Raw genomic sequence first — 23448 nt, forward strand, 5'->3', positions numbered from 1 at the left:
TGCCCTCCAGGTAGTCTTTAGCCACTAGAATAAAAGTCAGGAGCTTCAACTGATTGACGAGTCCGGATACCAGGAGACCTCGGCAGATACACCTGTGAGCACTGAAAAGTCAGAGGGGCAAGAGGGGCACAGGGGTCCGAGCATCGAGTTCCAGGAGGCCCCCACTGTTCTCAGATAAGTTTCTCTGATACTGTGCCTGCTACGCCAGGAACTGCCAACGCCTAACAACAAACCTTTTAGAACTGCTTAAAAAAAGAGAAAGGAAAGGAAAGGAAAGGAAAGGAAAGGAAAGGAAAGGAAAGGAAAGGAAAGGAAAGGAAAGGAAAGGAAAGGAAAGGAAAAAGGAAAGGAAAAAGGAAAGGAAAAAGGAAAGGAAAAAGGAAAGGAAAAGGAAAGGGAAAGGAAAGGAAAGAGAAAAGGGGGCGGGGGGAGAGAGTTTTATTGGAGCCCAAGTCGGGACAGCGGCCCGGGATACACTATCTGCAGAGAGAAGAGAGTGCCCCTGAGAAGGAATGCTTACTACAGGGTTAGATGTGGTTTCTTGTTACATCAAGAGTCACAAAATCACCACGATGAAGGACATTTCAGAAAATCACAAACTTTATCTCAGGCTTTTACTGTGTGCAAGGTTGCAGGCTTCAGAGGTGTGAGAACAGAACGTAGGGAGATCCTTACTCTTATCTGTAGTTTGAAATGTTTCTTTTAGGTCACTTGCTAACAGACGGACAACGTGTGCTCGGGCGGAGAGGGAACCCGTGCTTCAAAGGCTGCTGAAGCCATCGTGACCCCGGTAAGAGCAGAGCTTCCCTGGGAGCGCGGAGCGGGGCCACCGACGCTGCAAGCTGAACCGTTCCTTTATCACCTCTCGGTGCTTGTCTACAGCGCCGAGCCCTCCGGCTGGAGAAGTGCTTATGGCCAGGCCGTCACCGTCCGGGGTTCACCAGGGCCCTCAGCCGGGCCGCCGGCCGCCCGCGCAGTCCCAGTCCGCGGAGCGCAGAGCCCGCTCCGGGGCGGCCCGCGGGCTCGCGGACCGAGCGGAGGCCGGCAGCGGAGGCGGGGTCAGAGCCGGCGGGGGCGGGGTCAGAGCCGCGGCGTTGGCCCCGCCCACTGGCGTCGGGTATAAAGCTCCGCCCGTTCGCTGGCGACTCCCAGTCGTCGAAGGAGTGGAGGCGCCGTCGCCATGTCGTTGTCCAAGTCGAACATGGTTCTGGGGTACTGGGATATTCGCGGGGTGAGTGCCGGCTCGACGGCCGAGCCGCTGGGTCGCGGAGGCAGGGGCCCCGCGACCGGACCTCAGGGTGGCGGCCCCCGAGCGGAGCTGAGGCAGCCGGCCGCCGAGGCGATGTCGGGGCGGCGGCGGGGCGGCCTAACGAGCAACGCGGCGGCGTGCGAGGCGGGATGCCAGGCGGGCAGGGGACGTTGGGGGCGGGGCGGGGGCGCCGCGCAGGCGCTGACGGGGTCTTCTGCCCCAGCTGGCGCACGCCATCCGCATGCTCCTGGAGTTCACGGATACCTGCTATGAGGAGAGACGGTACACGTGCGGGGAAGGTAATGCGGCCCGCGCGAGCCCCCGCCCCCCGTCGCTGTGCCCAGAGGGGCCCCACGCCTGAGGCGGGTGCGAGGCGGCCCCAGTCACCCGGGAGCGCCGAGCCCCCCGCCGGACGCACAGATGCAGCCTCTTCCAAGCCGCGGTCCCACCGTGTGAGCGGCCCACCGAGTGGGCCCGGAGAGCAGAGGCCACCCTTGGGGGCCCAGGGTGCGAGGTGCTAGATCTCTCCACTCCCCTCAGGCGGGCTGCTAAGGAGGTTGGGGCCCCGCATTCTCTTTCAGCTCCGGACTATGATAAAAGCCAATGGCTGGATGTGAAATTCAAGCTCGACCTGGACTTTCCTAACGTAGGTGGCCTCAGGAGAAGAGGGGTCAGACGGCAAAGCCGTCCAGTATAGCCGTGCCGCTTTCCTCTCTGGGCTAGGGACACCGAGAATGGGGGCTCGGAAGCTGGCTAAGAGAAGTAGAAAGCAAGGGTGCCCGAACTCGAATGGAGAGAAAAAGTTTTCACTAACAGTAACCACTAAAAAAGTTAACAATCCCTTCTATTGTGAATCTAGGTAATAAGTGACGATGCTGATTAGCCATGGCTGTGACTTTGTCACTAGTAGAAATTGAGTATTTTCATATCACATATGTGGCAGATACTGTGCAAAAATATTATTTACACGCATCATACTTTGAAATTATGATAGTTGTATGCCTTGCCTTGTTATTTAATGCAATAGGCACATATTACTTGATTATGATTTTGTTGCTTTGATGTTTTATAAATTTCGAAAGCATGTAATTTGCTTTATGCATTTAAAAATCTTATTCTGACAAAGGGTCTGTGGTATGCCCGTACACATGCACAGAGAGATTAAGAACTCTGGTCTAGAATCAGGTGGGGACCCAATTGCTACATTCCACATATTTTCTTCTTCCTCCTAGCACAGCATCTTCTCTCTACTTTTCACTTCCTGCAAGTCTCATGTTCCCCGAGAGAGAGAGAGAGGCAGGGAGGCAAGAGAGAGTTGGTTGTTCATCTGACATGTCATTTTCCTTCCAGCTGCCCTACCTCATGGATGGTAAGAACAAGATCACCCAGAGTAATGCTATTCCTGCGCTACATCGCTCGCAAGCACAATATGTGTGAGTGGCGTAGGGCCAGGGAGGGAGGCCAGGCTGGCAGTTTTCCTGGAAGTGGATCATTCCAAATGTGATTTCTCATCTTTTGGCATACAGGTGGTGAGACTGAAGAAGAAAGAATTCGAGTGGACATCATGGAGAACCAAATAATGGATTTCCGCATACAGCTGGTACAACTGTGCTACAGTCCTGACCTTGTGAGTTTCCTTAGCAAGCAGGCATTGAGGAGAAGGAGTGTTGAGAACCCAGGGGTTCATCCGCTGCTTCCTGCCACTTCTGCTTTCCCACCAACCCAGTCTGCAGATCTGCAGAATAGGAAAGAACTGTTTTATGGCAGGGAGGGGGGGGCTGGGGGGGTCCATTTGTTATAGGACTCTGGTGTTGGCCCCTCCCCCTTTCTGTCCTGCCACCCCTACTGCAGGCAGTAAGAGGGAGGCACACGGAGAAGGGACCACTGAGTGTCCCCCACTGGCCCATGCCCTGACTAGCTCTGAAGACGCTGACAGCTGTGCTCTTACTCTCTTTATCCTTCTCTCCCAGGAAAAACTGAAGCCTCGGTACTTGGAACAGCTACCTGGACAACTGAAACAGTTCTCCTTGTTCCTGGGGAAATTCTCCTGGTTTGCAGGAGAAAAGGTAGGAAGAAAGGAAAGAGGAAAGATGCCTTTCTATCTCCCAGGATTAAGGATCTCTGCAGACCTGACCATCTTACTGTTCTTCTAGCTCACCTTTGTGGATTTCCTCACTTATGATGTCTTGGATCAGAACCGTATGTTTGAGCCCAAGTGCCTGGATGAATTTCCAAATCTGAAGGCTTTCATGTGCCGTTTTGAGGTGATGCTCCCTACACTTTTCCTGTACAGAAACACTCGCAGGCTCTCCTGATTCCCAAGGGACCCCACTGTGGTAGATTCTCAACACCAGCGTTTGTGTAAAGGGATCAGTGGTGGTACACTTCTAAACCTACGAGTCTTGAGAAAAGGCCTCGGCTTCTACACCCTAAAGCACTGTCTACATGAAATGGTAGTGGAGGGAGGAAGGGGGGATGGTATAGAGGCAGGCAGTATGTGAGTGTCACTGGTTCGGCATGGGTCTTTTGGACTGGGTTAGAGTATCAGGTTTGGTGTGCTTTCCCTTCAGGCTTTGGAGAAGATAGCTAACTACATGCAGTCTGACCGCTTCCTGAAGATGCCCATCAACAACAAGATGGCCCTGTGGGGCAATAAGAGAATATGCTGAGCAGGAGGTGGACTTGATCTGCTTGTTTTATTCCATCCTGTGCCTAGGGAGCCTGTACTCTCTCTTCTCTGCTCTTTTCAATAAATAGCGTTTAGGCTACTGGTGTCTAGCTGGATTTCTCTTGGGACTAAAGGCCAGGGGAGAGTAAGGATATATGGAAAATGTCCAAGATGTGAATACAGTCACTGTAACACTGACAATCCCCCTATATCTCAGCTGTGTTCAAAGCTAGAGGTTCTTGTCCAAGCACTAAAAACAAAGGTGATATTGTACAGTTGTAGAGGACAGATACATTAAATGGGACTGAAGCCCTATGAAGAGGTGGTGTAGATACCAAGCAAAACTATATGGAACTGTCGATTTTACAGAACTGAGTTCAGAAATGGATATTTTTACACGGGAATGTAGTATGATAAAGATGGACTTTCAAACTGGTGGACTAACCAATAAATGGGATTGTATCAGTTACCAATTAAAAATAATAGTGGGGAAAAAAATAATAATGGGGCATTGGGCTCCTGCATGGAGCCTGCTTCTCCCTCTTCCTGTGTCTCTGCCCGTCTCTCTGTGTGTCTCTCAGGAATAAATAAAATCTTTAAAAAAAAAAAAAGAGGGGGGGGATCCCTGGGTGGCTCAGCAGTTGAGCATCTCCTTTTGGCCCAGGGCCTGATCCTGGAGTCCTGGAATCAAGTCCCATGTCGGGCTCCTGCATGGAGCCTACTTCTCCCTCTGCCTGGGTCTCTGCCTCTCTCCCTCTGTCTGTGTCTCTCATGAATAAATAAAATCTTTTAAAAAAACAATAATGGGGCACCTGGGTGGCTCAGTTGGTTAGGCATCCAACTCTTGTTTTGACTCAGGTCATGATCTCCAGGTCATGGGATTGAGCCATATGTTGGGGCTTGTGCACTCTCGCTCGCTCACTAAAAATCTATAATAATAGAACCTTACCTCACACTATTCACTAAAACTAGCTCATCTACAACTTAAGGCCCAATATTAAAGCTGTAGAAGTATTAATGAAAACAGAATATTTGTGATTTTATGATAGGTTTCTCTAAATGAGATCTAAAAACAAAAAGCCATAGGTATACCTGGGTAGCTCAGTGGTTGAGCATCTGCCTTTGGCTCAGGTCGTGATCCAGGGTCCTGGGGTCGAGTCCTGCATCAGGCTCCCTATAGGGAGCCTGCTTCTCCCTCTGCCTATGTCTCTGCCTTTATATGTCTCTCATGAATAAATATTTTTTTAAAAGCCATGAAGGGAAAGATTTATAAGTTGAACAGTTAATCAGATTTAAGAATTTTCTAGTACAAAGGCACAAATACACAAAATTGAATGGCAAGATGGCAAACGAGACAAAAGGACAAAACTGACAAGAAGTCCCAACATAAAGACTATAGAAAGAACTCCTATAAATAATTAAGACTTATGGACAAACAAAAAGGAAAAAAAGAAAATGGACATGAACACATGATTTAGAGAAATAGTTATGGCCAAAAAAAATGTTAAACAGATGTTTATAATCCAAAAACTGCAGATTACAACAGCAAAAGACCATTTTCTATCTAGCAGGTGAACAAAAAGAAGTTTGTGAAGTGTTGGCATTTCCTGCCAGTGAGCTTATAAATCGGTATACTTATATTGGAGGACAGTTTGCTAATATCTTCTAAAAATCAAATCATGTCCTTTAACCCAACAATTTCTGTCCTGGTGAAAACTACCCCATGTACCTAAGCTATATAACTAAGATTGTGGTATTGTTTGTGAGACCAGGTGAAAATCCTGTCCGTGCCCATCAGTACTGTGGAATACCATAAAGCAACAAAAGAATGAGATTTAACTGTGTGAACTAATGTGGAAAGATCCAAGACACATTGGTGAATTTTCTGCAAATTAGATTGCAGATGAGCATGTACAGTAAAATACCTTTTATGTTTTAAAGAAGGAAACCACGAGGTAGGCATTTTCATCAGATACATTTATGTATTGAATGGCTAGAAAAACAACTGGAGGAGGTCTCCTGGGTGACACAGTTGATTAAGCATCCAATTTGTGGTTTCAGCTCAAGTTGTGACCTCGGGGTTGTGAGATCAAGCTCCGCATCCGGCTGTGCACCCAGCATAGAGTCTGCTTGAGATTTTCTCTCCCTCTCCCTCTGCCCCTCCTGCTTGTGCTCACTCTCTAGAAAGAAAAAAAGAGAAAGAAAAGAAAGAAAAAAAAGGAAAAGAAGAAAAAGAAAGAAACATCGATCAGTCGATCTGGGAGGACACACTGAACCATGCTTATTCAGGCAAATGGGAGAGAAGGCCCAGGCTTCAGGATGAATGGGGATTTTAGAGATAGGGCTAAGGATTTCTCTCTATTTTTCTAGAACCATTGTGCACTGGGGACCATCTGTACTGAAATGTCCATTTTAAAAGGCTGAATTTCAGGGCGTCTGGGTGGCTCAGTGGTTGAATGTCTGCCTTTGGCTCAGGTTGTGATCCTGGGGTCCCAGATTGAGTCCCATATCAGGCTTCCCATAGGGAAGTCCACCTCCCTCTGTCTCTCACGAATAAATAAAATCTTTTTTAAAAAATGAGGGGAGTGTATTCAAGTATTTCTGTGTAAGAGAAACTAGCTTTAAGAAAAAGCAAACCAAAAAAAAAAAAAAAAAAAAGAAAAAGCAAACCAAAAAAAAAAGAAAAGAAAAAGAAAAAGCAAACCAAGAGGAAGTGAACTCCTATGACTGAATTGGCACCAGCTCCATTTGCAGAGCTCCATTTGAGTAGTTTCCAGCCTTAAACAGGGACTTGAGGGCCAGATTGCTTTCCCCGGTAGACCAGAAGGCAAAGATCTCTCTAGGGAGGGAAAGACAGAGGATCTAAATGGCCAGGTGATATCAGGAGGACGACCTCAGAAGATATTAGACACAAAGTTTTAAGCAGGTGGTTCACCTGCCACGTGTTGCCACCCCTCGTGACAGTAGTTAGATATCTAGGGCCATATTTTGGGTATGGGGAGGCAACGGCCAGAAGAGGTACAAAGTTAGAGATTGTTTATTGCATGAATTTCAATAGTGTGAGTGAGTAAAGTGTGCCCTAGGGGAAGGAAAGGCTTTGTGGATTTAGGGAAGGCCAGAGGAGCTGAGAATGCCTCTCTAACTAGACAGAGGATGTGGCCAGAAGTCAGAAAGGGAATGTATGAGTTATTGCTGTGTAACAATCTTACCACCAATTTAGCAGCTTAAAACCACACACACTATCCCATAGTTTCTGTGGGTTAGGAGTCTGGGCACATCTCTTACAGGGTCTTCTGCTTCAGGGGCTCATCTGAAACCCACAGTCCATGTGTCAGCCAGGGCTATGATCTCATCCTAAGGCTCAACTGGAGAAAGATCTGCTTCTGAGACACAAGACTGCCAATAGAATTTAGTTCCTTGTGACCTGTTGGACAGAGAGAAGGCTTTAGGTTCTTGCTGGCTGTCAGCTGGGGCCACCCTCGGTTCCTTGAAAAGGGGGCTTCTTGCTTCATCAATACCAACAAAGGGGAAAGTCTCCTGGGGAGTCAGATACTACAGCCCTATGTAATGTAATCATGGAAAAACATCCCACCACCTTTGGGGTCCTCTATTAGAAGCAAATCACCAGTCCCACCCACACTCAAGGGGAGAGGATGGGATTATGGGGGACTGTCTGTTCACCACAGGGAAGAAGGCAAGAAAACAGGAAATTGGCCCTGCAGTCCTCTGAGAGAAAATTCCTGGGACAGAGAGATGACAGAAGACAGCAACGAGGAAGTCAGAAGGGAGGGATTTTTTTTTTCTAAAGATTGTATTTATTCATGAGAGACATGGAGAGAGACAGAGACCCAGGCAGAGGGAGAAGCAGGGTCCATGCAGGAAGTGCCATGCGGGACACGATCCCAGAACCCCAGGATCATGACCTGAGCCAAAGGCAGGCGCTCAGCTGCTGAGCCACTCAGGTGCCCCAGTCCGTGCTTTTTAAATCTCTCCCTTCTGGGGCCCCGGGTGGCTCAGCGGTTGAGTGCCTGCCTTCAGCTCAGGTCATGATCCTTGGAGTCCTGGGATCGAGTTCCGCATCGGGTTCCCTGCATGGACCCTGCTTCTCCCTCTGCCTGGGTCTCTGCCTCTCTCCGTGTCTCTCATGAATGAATAAATAAAATCTTAAAAAAAGAAAATAGAAGGAAATAGCTTATGTGATTAAAGAAAAATGAGTCATAGAATCATTTCATTGTTGGGCCGAGTGGACTAGGGGACATTGATGGGTATGGACATGGATCTGCCTTCAAAGCTAGCTTGAGGGCCTGTGAGAATGTCTGGACTTTGCACAGAAATTGCACATTCCTTATCCTTCATCTGCAGGACTGGGTGGATCAATGAGCCCCACGAACAACATGGATTTAGGGAGTTCAGATGGACAGTAAGGAAGAGAAAAGGAATTGACCATTAGCCAGTGATTTCTCTAATGCGGAAATGTGCTCACATCCCTCCCCTCCTTTAATTATCCTTCATAATCTCACCTCTGTTTCCTTTCCAGTGACATCTCTGGGCTTGTGCCTGCCCCTGCCCTGGAGCCCTGGGTGCCAGCCTTGCTGAATTCCCTAGGAAGTAGCACACCCTCTGGAGTCTGGAGGCTGCTTGGGTAGAGATCCTGGCTCTGCCCCTAGTGCACTCTGGCCTCCTGTGCCTCAGTGCCTTCTCCCATCAATGAACCCTCCCTCACTGGGTTGTTATGAGAATTAACCCAATATTTCTAGAGCACTCAGAACAGACCAATGTTATATAAATGTGTAAATATGAATTATCCAAAAGTACCGTGTTCTCTTTTATCTTCATGCCTTTATACTTGCTGTTCCCTCTCTGCCTAGACTGCTTTTGCTCCAGCCCTGCCTGCCTAATCATGCCCATGCGTCTTCTAAGGTAAGCTCACAAGTCACTGCCTCTGGGAGGCCACAACTGATAACCCCCATGAAAATGGTTAGTGATGGTCACCAAAGATTTGTGATCATTTTCCTTTTAGGAAAGTTTCACCACCCTCTTGAAATTAAGTGCAGCTCCATGACTTGCTTTGGTCAATGAAACATGAGGAGAAATTACACCCATTTTCCAGGCAGAAGCGTTAAGAGCCAGGATGTGAGTTTCCATACCCACTTCCTACCATTGTGATGACTGTGAGCAGGTGTCAACCTGAGTCTCCACCAGTCAGACAGACTGCAAACGCAGGGCTCCTGTTGACCACATCTGACATGAAGCATGAGTAAGAAATAAACATGTATAAACCACTGAGATTTAGCTTAGAACTGACATTTGTCCATCTCCCCCCAGGCAAATTTAAATGCATTTATTTTAAATCTTTATTCCCTTAGGATTAAATGTTTTCTTCCAAAAAAAAAAAAAATGTTTTCTTCCATCAACTTACTGCACTGAACTATTTGCTTGTTTAAATGTCTGTCTCTGCCATTAAACTATAAGTTGTCTGAGAGCAGGGACTGTGTCTATTTTTTTTTTTTTTTAAGATTTTATTTATTCATGAGAGACACAGAGAAAGAGGCAGAGACTCAGAAGTGGCAGTTCCCTACTCGGACCCCAGGATCATGCCCTGAGCCAAAGGCAGATGCTCAACCCCTGAGCCACCCAGGTGCCCCATCAGGAACTGTGTCTTTAAAAAAAAAAAAAAAAGATTTTATTTATTTATTCATGATATATTTATTTATATCAGAGAGAGAGGCAGAGACACAGACAGAGGGGGGAACAGGCTCCATGCAGGGAGCCTGACATGGGACTCAATCCCGGGTCACCCTGGACTGAAGGCTGCCCAGGGATGGAGTCTTAAGCAAATTTTTATATCTAGTGCTTGTATAGAGCCCAGCACAAAGCAGGTACTCACTATTGCATTGATTCCACTTTGTTCTGATGAGAATTGGAAGGAGAAAAAGGGTTTGCTTCAAATAAGCGCTTAATGCTCTCGGAAAACTTTCTCAAATTCTCCTCTGTTTGGGAGATGGTTCAGGTAGAAGTGCTTAAAGTCAGGACAGAAGTTCAGGTTCAGGTCCAGGGAGGTCCTGAGGACCAACAAAGAACTCCGAGCATGCGGAGTGGGTTTTAGGATTTCGGAGTCTCGCTTGTTCCTTGCTTAGGCCAGTTTGGAATGGAACATTTCTAAAAGCCAACAGGGAGAGGCTGTCAGCATTCTTTTGGCATTTTCAATGGAAAGAATTACAGGTGGCTCACATGGGATTTAATCCAGAAGAAAAGATTAACTGAATATGTGTTTATTTGAATTTCAAGTGAATAGGTGCTGCCATGTTGCCCCACATGGAGACAGAGGGCCAACTGAAGGTTATTAGCAGGGAGTGTTTTCAGTGGTGCGGAGGATAGGATTAAAGGAAACAGGGTAACGTTCCGGTTGGTAGAGGCCTGAAGGACAATTAGAACAGGCCTGTATTTCATCTTCTATGGTATAATGTTTCCAAATTGCACTAACAGATTAAAAAAAAAAAAAAACAAAAAACTGTGACTGAAGGGGCACCCAGGTGGCTCAGTGGTTGAGCTTCTGCCTTCGGCTTAGGGCGTGATCCCAAGGTCCTGGGATCGAGTCCAGCATCAGGCTCCCCGCAGGGAACCTGGGTCTCTGCCTTTCTCTGTGTGTTGCGAATGAATGAATGAATGAATGAATGAATGAATAAATAAATAAATAAATAAATAAATAAATCCTTTAAAAAAAAGAAGAAAAAAAAAAAAAACTATGGCTGAAGCCATATCTGCTTCCTTCCAAAATTATGTTTCAAATGGGAAGAGAATGGGGAAGAACGTGGGAAACACAGGGTATGCGGACTCTGGGTGTTTTGGATGGAACTGTGCTTTTTTGGGAAATTGTTGGGGCTACCTCACAAAGTGAAGTCTGTTGGGAAAAGCCAGATCTGGTTAACTAGGAATGTAGCAATTAGCACTACAGGAAGAGTTGTTCTGGAACCCACAAGGATTGGCCCTTCTTATCCTCTGCTTCCCAGGTCTTGAGTCATGATGTAGCAGCCGGCTGGTCTCTGTGTATCTATCTGCCTTCAATAAAGATTTTGTTCATCATGTCACCTGAGTTAGGAAAATGTAGGCTAACAAAGTGGGATGACAGTGAACCTGGAAGTGTGGTTATCAGAGGGATGGAGACAGAAAAAGCCAATCGGGAATACCTCTACGCTGCTGATACCCAAGTATAAAAGCCTTATTATGCAACATCTCTTTGGAATCTCAACAAAGAAGGGCAATTAAATAAATGCAAGATATAAATAAGTGCAAAATGGCTTATCTGCAGATCTGAGTGCAGGTTACTTTCTACTACATTATTGAGTTCATCTCATTTCCCTTTTTCCTGCCTCCCATTCCTTTACTATTTTACATAGGGCGAATTGGAGGTCATTGGCATTACACTTCCGACCGTCATTTTCAAAATATCAGTGAACATTTCTCAGAGATCTCCAGCTTGGAACTGGATGCAGTACTTGATGATCCTGAGTTGTTCCTGTTTGGGGTAAAATGTGTTTTTGTTTGTATCAGGGATGGTTGCATTACGTTAGGCAGGAGCATTTTATGGTGGTGGCTATTGCTTGGAAATGCACATATGGAAAAGAAAGTGTTTATCTGGGACACCTGGGTGGCTCAGTGGTTGAGCATCTGCCTTCAGCTCAGGGTGTGATTCCAGGTTCCTGGGATCGAGTCCCTGCAAGGGGCTCCCCGCGGAGAGCCTGCTTCTCCCTCTGCCTGTGTCTCTGCCTCTCCCTCTGTGTCTCTCATGAATAAATGAATAAAATCTAAAAAAAAAAAAAAAAAAAAAAAAGAGAAGAAGAAGAAAGAAGAAAGACGGTGTTTATCTTAGGCACCTAGAGGTGGGGAATTTCTTATGTTTTAAGCCCTACCTCCCCAAAGTCGTGACTGCTAGTTCACTCTTGAGATCCATCTCCCCAGCTTCTGCTGTCACGACCCTCCGTGACTGCCGGGCACATTACTTCTCAGGCAAAAGATGTCATTTCCAATCTGATTAAATTCTGGCCAAGGAGGTATAAATGGAAGTGTTCTACTTTACTTCCATAAAGTTTCCTCAAGACGAAAAGAGAAACCCCCATTCCTCGTTCTTTCCCTTGCTGTTTGGAATGCAGATGTGATGGGGCTCTAGCAGTCACTTGGGGCCATGGTGACATAAAGAATGGATACCGCATACTGAGAATGATGGAGCATAAAGTTAAACTAGGTCACTAAGGCTACCATGAAGCCAACGTTAACGAGTGTTTACCTCCAGGTCTTTTTTTCAATGAGAAATAAACATCTGCCCATTTAAGCCACTGTTACTATTTAGTTACATCCAGCAGAACTTAATCCTAATTAATCCAATTGTTTTTCCAGCCCCCTGAGGCTGAGGCACAGGCCTGTGACCCGGGCTCTGGTCATTGTGCACAGGAGTGCAAGACTTCAATTCTAAAAATCAGGCTCTGGGATTCCTGGGTGGCTCAGCGAGCGGTTGAGCTGTTGAGCGTCTGTCTCTGGCTCAGGGCATTATCCTGGAGTCCTGGGATCGAGGCCCACATTGGACTCAGCCTGCTTCTGTCTCTGTCTCTCTCTGTTTCTCATGAATAAACAAATAAAATCTTTTTTAAAATAAATAAAAAATAAAGAAGCAGGCTCTGAAAATTCCTTTTCTGGCAAGGACAGGAGTGGAAGGGATCGGGGTTTCGAGGCAGCAATGGTGAGAGGCATTGGCATCTGGTGCCACGTGGCAGGGGTAGGAGCTGTGGAGTCTGCGGCCCACAATGGCTGTGGGGCTTTCTCTAGAATGTTCTCACATGTGGTTAGCCACACCTCCTGGCCGCCCAGCTTCCAAGGCCAACTCACTGCTCCTCTCAGGGATTCCGTGAGCAACCTGATACCTCTAATAAATCATTTTCCTGTTTCTGCGGCAAGGAGCCTCAGGTTTATCAAAAATAAAGATCTTTTTTTTTTTTTTTTTTAAATAAAGATCTTGTGTTTCTTAGGACCTCAGCTAGATCCTAGTCACAGGAAGATCATCTTTTCTGGTTGCCTCAGTTTGAAGTACATACATTCTACTACTTCTACCCCCAGACTTTAAAATATACTATTTTACCTTTTATGATTTTGGCTACACGTTTAGAAAATTGTTTTTGTTTGCAATTATCTCTATCACATCGTCCCTCTATTCTTTGCTAATCACCCCTCTGTCCTTTCCTCCTCCCTCCCTCCCCATTCCCTCCCTCTATCCCTCCCTTCCTTCTTTCCTTCCTTTTCTTTCTAAACTCTGCCCCCAAAATGGGGCTTGGACTCATGACCCTGATATCAAGAGTCACATTTTCTTCCCACTAAGCTAGCCAGGTGCCCTGGTAATCACCTTTCTTATTTCAAATTTCACATTTAAACTTCCATATAGCTAATTTAAGCTTCTGGATCAGGAGTCAACTGTTTCTATAGAGAAGTTTGGAAACTATAGCCACCTGTTTTTGAATTTTCTTGGACTACATCCCCACTCACTCATTTCTGTATTGCCCATGGCTGCTTTTACACAGGGTTGGGGCAGTCATCCAGAAAATGTGGCCTCTGGTTGGCCCCTGACCTGGACCCCAGCAATCAGAATCTCCTCATTCCCTGTCCCTGGAAGGTACATTCCGTTGCTTTCCCTGCTCCCAAAAGCTGTCGCAAGGACAGAGTCTTCAGATAGTGATGTGATGTTGAGACCATCTGGACAGTACACATGACTGAACCCAGTTAAGGCCTCTATATAAACTTATGATTTGCCAGGCGGGTGTGCAGATCTACTCATCTTGCGGCCACCCAAGACAAGCCTCGTATGATCCGTTCCCATGCTTGGGTAACCTCCCACCTACCAAACTGGAGAGACCTGCCTCTTCTGTCCCTCCCTGCCCTCCTAGTACAGGGAAAGGGCTCAGATTACACCCAGGAAGCTTCCAAGGAGCTCGCAAACAGACTACAAAAGAACTGAGGTTAACTGTGACTGAGATGTGGCCCACAAAGCCAAAACTATGCACTATTTAGCACCTTACAGAAAACATGTGCCAACTCCTGTTCTAGATCTATTTTACTATGATCTAATATTTTTGTTCTGCTTATCTTTTAACTTAACGCCCCTCCTAGTTTCTATTACATCTTTCCTTTTTATTCTTAGCCCTTCTTATTCTATTGAGATATGTACGTTGACCACTGGCAGAGCTGAAATAAAGCAAAAGCACATATTTAGGGTCTCAGAATTGTAACTGAGGGAGCACAGATTTGGGTAGCAACCCAAACTGTGTTCCCCTAGAGAACAAAAGTCAAAGGTTTTAAAAGACACTTGTATCAGGGTGCCTGGGTGACTCAGTCGGTTGAGTATCTAGCTCCTGATTTTGGCTCAGGTCAAGATCTCATAGTGGTGAGATTGACCCCCTGTGGTTATGGGACCACACATGCTCAGCAGGGAGTCTGCTGCCCCTCTGCCCCTGCCCCAACTCGCACACGCACTCGTGCACACAAGCACACACACTCTACAATAAATAAATCATTAAAAAAGAAAAGATTTGTATGTATTGTTTACAAAGAATTGTGATTGGTGTTGGTGGCAGAAAACTAACCTTGGCCGAATATAATTGGTTTGCTAAGGCTAATACTGAGCAAGATTTCTTAATTCAAGAAAGTTGCAGGTATTTCGGCAGAGTTCTTGGAATAGTTGCAATTTGTCCGGTTCAAAGTTCACGGTTTCATTAATGAGGATGAGCATTAGGTCCATCTCCTTAATAGCCTCCCGGCTGCTTTTGAAAACCCCTGAAAAGAAGTCATTACATTTCATTTCACTTTCCACAGTTATCTGAGCATGAAGGAAAGGTAGCCAAAGCAGGGAAAGCACCCAGGAAGGGGTGACAGTATGTCCTCTGCAGTGGACTCCTCAAGCCCCCAGGGCCCCCAGATCACGACACAGAGTGCTTTCTGCAAGCTTATAGGCGGCACCCCATGAATGCTGCATTAAGGAGGGACTCAGGCACAAAAGGGCCTCCCTCTTTCTATAAGACCCCAGGCTGAGGCTCAGCAGTGTATGAAGTGGGTAGAAATGAGCAAGAATCCTTAAAATCCTATGTGTCCCGGGCAGCCCCGGTGGCGCAGCGGTTTAGTGCCGCCTGCAGCCCAGGGCGTGATCCTGGAGACCCTGGATCGAGTCCCATGTCAGGCTCTCTGCACGGAGCCTGCTTCTCCCTCTGCCTGTGTCTCTGCCTCTCTCTCTCTCTCTCTCTCTCTGTGTCTCTATGAATAAATAAATTAAATCTTTAAAAAAAAAAAAAACCTATGTGTCCCCTTTCTTGGCACCACACACACATCCCAATCCACTGAGCTGATACAACAGACGCCAGAAAAGGGAACTCTCATGTTCCCAAACATGGTCAGTCCTGAATCCAAAGGCCAGAAAGGAAGAACACAAGCCAGGTCATAGTGCTCAAGGCTTTACTGGGGATTAGCAGGGCTGGGCAGGGACCACCCCAGGGGAGCAACATGGGCACACCAGGTCACACCAGGCTTCAGGGCAGTGCTCCAGAGCTCAGGGGCAGGCTCTGCAGGCCAGAAGTCCAGGCCAGTTCCTGCAAGTGGCACAAGCACCGAGGGAAGAATGATCTGGTTGGCTTTAGCGTAGGAGGGGTAACACTGGGGGAGGAGGAAAATTGCTGAAGTGGATAGCTGACGTCAAGGGCCATTGATGAAAATAGGGTTGGGAAGGAGAAAAAGGAGTCAATAGGTATTTCATGGGGACAAAAAAAATGTAACAAAGGGGAAAAAGCAGGACACCTGTTCTGGTACATGGAGCAAGCACAGCTCCAGCTCCTTGCTGGCATCTCCTCCTATGCCCCCCCTACTTGTTGCCCCACATGGCAATCTTTAGAAACAGAGGGCCTGGGACGAAGCGGCTGGACTTCATGTAGGCAGATATGTTCTTCAAGCCCTGAGGGTGGAGAAAGACATGTCAGATTTCAGGTCTGCTGACCTACTGAGCAACCTGAGGTGAGGAATATTCCTTGTGACATCCGGTATTGAGATTACAGACAATCAACCTGGGGTCTGCAGATCTCCTAATTCACCTCTCCAGCAACCTCTAACTACTGTGACATCTCAAAGAGTTACCACATCTGGAGACTGTCCCTGCACTGGGTGCTTTCAATCCACCAGAGATGACAGTACAGGTAAAGGACCCCCATCAACCACCCTACAAGACAGGTCCTACTATCTCCCTACAGCAGAAGGCAAACAGGCACAGGGGCTGCAGCGGCCTCCTCAGGCTCCCAAGGCTAGCAGGTGGGAAGGGCTGGAGGGCAGCTGGCTCTCTTTCCAGAGCTGAGCTCTTTCTGCCTCCCCCCTCCTCCTCTCCCTCCTCCACCCTCTCAGGAGGCCCTATCCCTCCCTGTCATACAAACATCCCCAAGTGCAGAGGGAGGATCCTGGCATCTCAGGGTTTGACACACACGGAATCCCAGCAGAACAGGGGCGCTCAGAATGTGCCACACAGCTTGCAGGAGAGCCCAGACCTCACCCAGTGACTCAGCAAAATCTGGAGCAAAGAGGAGAGGCTGGGGGAGCATGAAAACCAGCCCAGGCCAGACTCTATTTACGCCTCAGAAAGAAGAAGATCCAACTGCTTGGCCTGGTAGCTGAGGCCAATGTCATAGGCACCACTACCTCCTCCCTAGTGCTGCTGCAGCCAGTGGGCACAGGACACTCAGGGCTGTCTGAGGCCCTCCTTCCCAGCACACGGAGGGCCCAGTGGGTTCTAAAGGACTCAAGATCCTGGGACTGCCTGTACCCAGCAGGCCACACACTGCAGCCCATGGATGTCCTCTGTCCCTCCTGCCAGCCAGTCCCTGGAGCTCTGGCACAGTCCCCAAGGCCAGTCACCCAAGCCCAAGCCAGGGCTGATAAGGACCAGCTGAGAAAGCAGATCTCTGGATGAGGAATGGGGAAGAGACTCAGACTGCAGGCTGAAAGTCCTGCTGGACAAATGCCTCAAAGCCGCCCATGGCTCACAAAGCACACCCGAAGCCCTCCAGCCAGTGACATCGGGTGAGGTCCAGGCTGTGCTCCTCCAGCACCCAGCTGGCAGCACAGCACACACACCACACGGCGGGGTGCTCCTCTAGCTCTCCAAGTGCTCTGAGCCCCAGGATGGTGGCCCCAGGCCCGGCTCACCCTTGCATCCCCACTGTGCCTGGCACGGTGCCTCACACCCCAGGGGAAGATTGGATCGGCCAACAGGACTTAAAATAAACGGACTGCCCGCCTCTGACACGGAAGCTTCACTAATGGAAAGAAGAAGGGAAGGGAGTCAGGGAGGGAAGGAAGGTGCCCACCACAGAAGACGCAAGGTGGTCTCCTTCCACGGGGGCACCCACCTAGGCCTGCACATCCAGGACCAACTACATTCCTGGGGATCTCAGGGTGGCCCCCGACAGGGATCAGGTGGCTGCAAAGCTGCCTGGAGATGCAGAGTAAATGCCGTCTGTGTCCTTCCTACATAGTATCATCCCCACCATGGCTCTGCTCTACTAATGCCAGCTCCGTACACACCCCCGAACATCGGCTTCATTCAGGCCATCCTGAGCCGCAGAGCCCAGCATAAATAGATCCAAGGTGTACCAACTGGCCCAGGAAAGGGAAAGCCACTCACTGCTGCCCACCCCAACCAGCCGCTACCTGGGAGCCCAGGACAGCCTCACTGCCCCTGACACACTCTGCAAATGACTTAGCCTTTCTGCCTCATTGCTCTAATCTGTAGTATGCAGGCAATAATTCCTCTGCCGTGTAGAAATGTTGTAAAGACTGCATTTCATACACTATATGTAAGATGTGAGCATGGGTCCTGGCATAACCAAATCCTCTATAAATCCTACTTCTTTTTCTTTATTTTAGCTGTAAAGCTAAGAAAGCCTTAGAGAAAAGAGAGAAGACAAGAGACCCATAACTAGTAAAGAGGGTCGAGAATCACCTCAAAGCGAGCCATGAACTCCTTCAGGTTCGGGAACGCGTCCAGGGAAGTGGGCTCAAATATGCGGTGCAGGTCAAGGATGTCGTAAACCAGGAAATCCACGTAGGTGAGCTAAAGAAAGGCAAAGAAGGAATGAGCACCTAACTCTGAACCTGGGCAAAATGACGGCCTCCCATCGCCCATAGCCTTCCCCTTACCTTCTCCCCTGCAAACCAAGGCCTCTTCCCCAGAAACTGTGAGTAGAGCTTCATCTTGTCAGGGATTGCCTTCACGTACTCAGGCTTCAGTTTCTCCTGAGACACAGAACAGCCGTCACCACCTCAGACACAGGCCCCCCGGGCAGACAGGCCGGTCTCCCCTGGGCCGTGCATGACCCCAGCTGCCGGGGGTGAGCAGCTGTGTCCCCCCCACCAGAGCCGAGTCACTGTCCAGGCTATGATTTAGCGAAGCTGTGCTCAGCAGAGTCCTCCTGGGTCCCACCGCCCACCTGTGAGAGACTGTGGAAGGCAGAGAGCACCACCTCACTGTCCCTGAATCTGCCACGGCTCCTCTCCAAACGCCCTCCCAGAGGTCACACCCAGGTGTCTGTGAGAACCCAGCAGCGCTCTGCACTCAGATGGCGGGCAGAGGCAAAGAAGCACACAACTGAAATGGCCTAGGGAGACACGGTCTATCGCCTTCTACTTGGCAGGTGATAGGTAGGAGTGGACACTCGAGTAGTTTCTGGAAAGATGTAGAATTTGAGAGACTGAGAGGAAGGAGAGGGAGTACAAAGCCCTGGGTCTGCCCCTGTGCTGCCTGCTGGGCAAATGTGCTCAGGTCTGGGGGTGTCAGGAAGACATTGCTGAGCTAACAAGGTAAACACACTATCTAGGAACTGAATTTCCACCCTGGATACTGAGTCACAGTACTCATCTGATGCATTAAATTATATGGGTCAAAAAATAAGTAAATAAATAAAAATAAAAATAAATAAAAAATATATTATAAGGGTCATTCTGGTGAAAGTACAGAGAATGATTTGCAGAATCAGCAGCGCCTTGGGATTCAAATGGCAAAGGAGAGCAAGGTAGATGGCACAAAAAGTCCACTCTCCCTAAAACACCCTGTCCATCTCAGCCCACAGGTAGGAGACTCACAAAATCAGGGCTGTAGCAGATCCTGGCAAAGTATATGCGGGTGTCCATAACCTCATTCTCCAAAATGTCCACACGAATCTTCTCCTCTTCCGTCTCCCCACCTGAGGCCCACATAACAAGAGACTCACCCTCTGCATCCCACCCAGGCATCCCCAGGGGCATGTCACCTGTTCCCCTGCATCCCCACCCAGCCCCACTCACAGAGGTTGTGTTTGCGAGCAATGTAGCGAAGGATGGCGTTGCTCTGGGTGATCTTGTGAGCCCCATCAATTAAGTAGGGCAGCTGCAGGGCAACAGGGGCAGGTGGGTAGGCCAGGGGCTCCCCTGCAACCCCTCCCCCCTTGAACAAGGGCACTTCCAGAGTCTGGCTCGTGTAGCCACTCAATCAGTACACTGTAAAATGACTGAATGAACTAGAACGTAGAGCATGGGGGACAGGCAGTGACAAGAACTAGAAGGCTGAGAGGCTGAGCAAAAGGCAGCAAATCCTGAAACCTCTGAGCTGGGAAAGCAGGTGGAGTAGACACCCCCCCACTTGCCCCCACATCACCCCCACCCCCTGCACCTACATTGGGGAAGTCCAGACCCAGCTTGAATTTTTCATTCAGCCACTGGCTTCTGTCATAGTCGGGAGCTGTGGTGGAGAAGATGGAGTGAAACAAACCTCCCCAGATCCCACCCTCACTGGGCCTGGGGCGGAGGTAGGGCCGGGAACACCCCCCACCCCCCAAAGATCAGTGGCAAACCCCTGTACCAGTTGCATCTAGAATCTGGACCACCGGAGTCTCACGTCCCAGGTCAGGGGACAGTGTAGGCTTACAGGGCTCTGGGACTTGCGTGAGTAAGCTTACAAAACGTTTAGAGCAGCCCTAAGGGGAACCCATCCCAGTTCCTGACGCCAACGTCCAGCAACTCCCTCTCCCGTCCCGCCTGGGGACCCTAAAAGGCGTTAGGGTAGGGCAGGCCCTGCTCCAGGTGGTGGTGGGTGACGGAGTCAAGCCGCATGTGGCTAAGGCAATGGCTGCTGGGGGACAAATCAGCAGCAGGTGGGCCAAAGCCAGAGGGCACGGGGCTGCGTTACCGTCCCCCATCGTGTACTTCTTCTCCTCGTAGTGCGAGTCCGTGTACTCCAGGAGCAGGCGGACGGCGTGCGCCAGCTGCAGGACGGGGTTCTGGCTTGGTGCTCGCCCGCGCGGGGAGCCTCGGCGGCCCCGGGACCCCGGCCGCGCGCGCGCCCACCTGCCCCCGCCGCACCCCAGCCCTGCTCACACACACGCATGCGCGCGCGGAGTCAAGAACACGCCCCATGAGGACAGACTACGAGGAAGGACTGAGCTGCAGAAGCCCTGAAGCGGACTCTGGTACACACGGTCCCCAGGACGCAAGATTTCTCCCCAGGAGCCTCCATCCACCCAACCCGGCAGCCCCAGCGCTCACCCCGCGAATGTCCCAGTAACCGAAGATCATGACCATGGTGCCGGATTTTTGCGCTGAGTGGAGGGACTGGGCACAGCCGAGCTCGCAATTTATTGAGCTGATCTGCGGCGGGCCAGCCCCCGCCCCCGGCTCTGTCCCCGGCCCCTCCTCTCGGCTCCGCCCCCTCGGCTCCGGCCCGGCCCATCCTCTCGGCTCCGCCCCGCCCCGCCCCCTCGGCTCCGGCCCCCTCGGCTCCGGCCCCCTCGGCTCCGGCCCCCTCGGCTCCGGCCCCCTCGGCTCCGCCCCCTCGGCTCCGGCCCGGCCCATCCTCTCGGCTCCGCCCCCGCCCCGCCCCCTCAGTCCCGCCCTCTCGGCTCCGCTCCGCCCCGCCCCCTCGGCTCCGGCCCGGCCCCTCCCCTCGGCTCCGCCCCCGCCCCGCCCCGCCCCCTCGGCTCCGGCCCCCTCGGCTCCGGCCCCGGCCTGTCCGAGCCCCGCCCCAGCCTGCCGCGGAGGCGCGACGACCCGGCCGAGGTGCGGCCCCGGGCCACTCGGGCTCTAGGTCCCCCAGCCGCCGGGGCCGGGCCGCCTCTGAAGGCGGGGGGCTGCGGGCGTCTGTGCTCCGGCTCCCCGCGGCTCCCCGCGCAAACCAGGGCTCTGTTTCTAGGTCTAGGACCTGACGGAACCCTCGGGACGCGCGGGGCCCCGGGATGCGCCCCCGCCCCCGCCCTGCACTTGGCTCCGCCCCGCGCTGCCCGGATCCCACCTGCGCTGCGCTCTCCGCCCAGGTGCAGAGCCGGGAGGGCGTCCTCCGTCGGGGTGCAGAGCGGCCCGGGGCGGGGGCCCAGGACTCAGACCCGCCCCAACGGCCCCCCCCCGGGACGGGTCTCCGGAACACGCGGTCCCTGCGTGGGAACTGCCGCCAGGACGACGTGGTCTCCGTGTTTGCTCCTTGGCCTGCGGAGGCCCCGGCCCTTCGGGCACGTGCCTGAGGGCCCTTGGCTCAGCTGGCAACGGAGCCATTACCATTAGGACCCAGGCTGCGAATCGGAACCCAGAACCCAGCCGTCCCAGCAAAGGGCGGGGCTGTGGGGTGCAGCCCCAGAGATGTCGTCCATGTCCAGCACAGCGACAGGGAGTGTGGTGCTCACACACAGCACGGGGCTGAAGCGGCACGGGAGCCCCTGACGGCCACAGAGGGCAGCGGGGGTGGGGGGGGGGGGGGGGGGAGGATGGGGGGAGAGCAGGAGGGTGGAGGGCGCCCCACAGGATGGCAGTCGGGCCGGCTGCGCTCCTCGGCTATGTGGGCCCACGCATTCCAGCCTGACCCTAGCTGGCGTCCACGTGTGCTCCCCTGTATGTCAGGGTGGCTCAGATGGCCTTTGAGGCTCTTCTGTGACCTCTGACGTGTGGCACGACGTCTACAACCACGGTGTCCTCCCTGCCACCTTTCTTCTTTGGAGGCAGAAGACTATTTCAGAACTAGGTGAGTAGGCCAGAGCTTGGCCTGTGCTCGTTTCCCTTTGGATAAAGGATATTGCAAGGTCTGGTGGGTATGTGAAAACAGAAGCAGGGACCTCTTTTTTTTTTTTAAGATTTTATGTATTTATTTGAGAGAGAGTGAGAGCAAGAGCAAGCACACGCAGGAGGTGCAGAGGGAGGGAGGTGCAGAATCCACACTGACGAAGAGCTGGCCCCGGGGCTCCATCCCAGGACCCTGAGATCATGACCTGAGCCCAAACCAAGACTGGACGCTTAACCAACTGCATCACCCAGAAGAAGGGAGCCTTAAAAAACAAATGGGGGGCACCTGGGTGGCTCAGTTGGTTAAGCATCTGCCTTTGGCTCAGGTCATGATCCCAGGGTCCCGGGATCGAGCCCTGCATCGGGGTCCTTGGTCACCGGTAGCTTGCTTCTCCCTCTGCCGCTGCCTGTGCTCCCCCTGCTTGTGTGCTCTCTCTGTCAAATACATAAATAAAATCTTTAAAAAATAAATAAATAAAAATTTAAAACAACAAATGACTTCTTTTTTAAGATTTTATTTATTTACTCATGAGAGAGAGAGAGAGAGAGAGAGGCAGAGACACAGGCAGAGGGAGAAGCAGGCTCCACGCAGGGAGCCCGACTTGGGACTCCATCTCGAGGTTCAGGATCAGGCCCTGGCCTGAAGGCGGCGCTAAACCGCTGAGCCACCCGGGCGGCCCAACGAATGACTTTAAAACTCATTTAAAACACAGAAAAATGCACTACAGAAAAATAAGCCCGAAATGACTTAACACTGTGTTAGGACAGCAAAGTGCGAACCCGGTGTTTGATAAGGATTTCAAAGCACCATGATCAAGTGTGGAGTGGGGAAAGAGGAGGACACAGAGGCTTCCCCTAGGGGCACCTGGGTGGCTCAGTCAGTTAAGCATCTGCCTTCAGCTCAGGTCCTTATCACAGGTCCTGGGATCCAGCTGCGAGTTGGGGTCTCTGCTCTGTGGGGAGTCGGCTTGTCCCTCTCCCTCTGTCCCACCCCGGCTCATGCTCCTGCATGCTCTCTCCCTCTCAAATAAATAAATAAAATCTTTAAAAATAAATTAATTTTAAACATTTAACAGACAAAAACACCCACAGGCTTCCCCTGATTGATCAGCTATCGAAGAAGTCAGAGGTCTGTCCATCTGTGCTAGGCTGGGGAGCTGGGAGGGTGTGTCGCCTGAGGCCAGCAGAGCTCAGTCCCTGTTGCACGTGCTGCCCACCCATCCACCCCCAGCCAGTCCTCAGTGCTCCAGGGCTGGGTCCAGGCTCAGGAAGTAGCCCTTGGGGTCAAGGTGAATTCCAGGTAAGTCTGGCCACGGGGAGGTGATGGGGGCCAAGTGCAAACACACATGAGTGGCCCTCGACGTGGCTACACGTTCATCATACATTAAGGAGTTGTCCCTTTGACTTTTACACATCCTCAGCCTGGAACGGCAACATCACA

The 23448-nt window shown here is 50.7% G+C and overlaps 2 protein-coding genes and 1 long non-coding RNA gene across 6 annotated transcripts; 2 read left to right on the plus strand and 1 right to left on the minus strand.

Annotated features, from left to right (window-relative positions):
* The first annotated feature begins 1071 nt into the window (after nt 1-1071).
* On the plus strand, nt 1072-4017 carry LOC479911 (glutathione S-transferase Mu 3). The gene is given in 9 exon segments (XM_038541060.1): nt 1072-1231; nt 1473-1548; nt 1831-1895; nt 2600-2650; nt 2652-2682; nt 2776-2876; nt 3220-3315; nt 3403-3513; nt 3820-4017. Coding segments are annotated over 9 exon segments (681 nt in total). The 5' UTR covers nt 1072-1180; the 3' UTR covers nt 3919-4017.
* Nucleotides 4018-8066: 4049 nt separating this feature from the next.
* On the plus strand, nt 8067-9397 carry LOC119872238. Its single transcript, XR_005361028.1, has 2 exons — nt 8067-8837; nt 8938-9397. It is a non-coding gene; the product is annotated as an uncharacterized LOC119872238 (long non-coding RNA).
* A 5075-nt stretch (nt 9398-14472) lies between these two features.
* Nucleotides 14473-20664, minus strand: LOC479912 (glutathione S-transferase Mu 1). 4 transcript variants are annotated; one of them, XR_005361027.1, is made up of 9 exons: nt 20508-20663; nt 20152-20227; nt 19640-19704; nt 19272-19353; nt 19071-19171; nt 18129-18224; nt 17932-18042; nt 15744-15897; nt 14473-14732 (listed from the first exon to the last, which is right to left on the minus strand). XR_005361027.1 is itself a non-coding variant. In XM_038541062.1 (8 exons), exons 1-8 carry the CDS (start codon nt 20541-20543, stop codon nt 14688-14690), a joined length of 612 nt encoding a protein of 203 aa, XP_038396990.1. In that variant the 5' UTR covers nt 20544-20664; the 3' UTR covers nt 14473-14687. The 4 variants fall into 4 exon arrangements, 2 of the variants coding, with proteins under 2 accessions (XP_038396990.1, XP_038396989.1); XR_005361026.1 differs by lacking the exon at nt 14473-14732 and adding an exon at nt 15388-15538; XM_038541062.1 differs by lacking the exon at nt 15744-15897 and having other exon boundaries at nt 20508-20664.
* Between the last annotated feature and the right edge of the window lie 2784 nt (nt 20665-23448).

The sequence above is a fragment of the Canis lupus genome, chromosome 6 (assembly GCF_011100685.1).
Source record: "Canis lupus familiaris isolate Mischka breed German Shepherd chromosome 6, alternate assembly UU_Cfam_GSD_1.0, whole genome shotgun sequence".
NCBI lineage: Eukaryota > Metazoa > Chordata > Mammalia > Carnivora > Canidae > Canis > Canis lupus.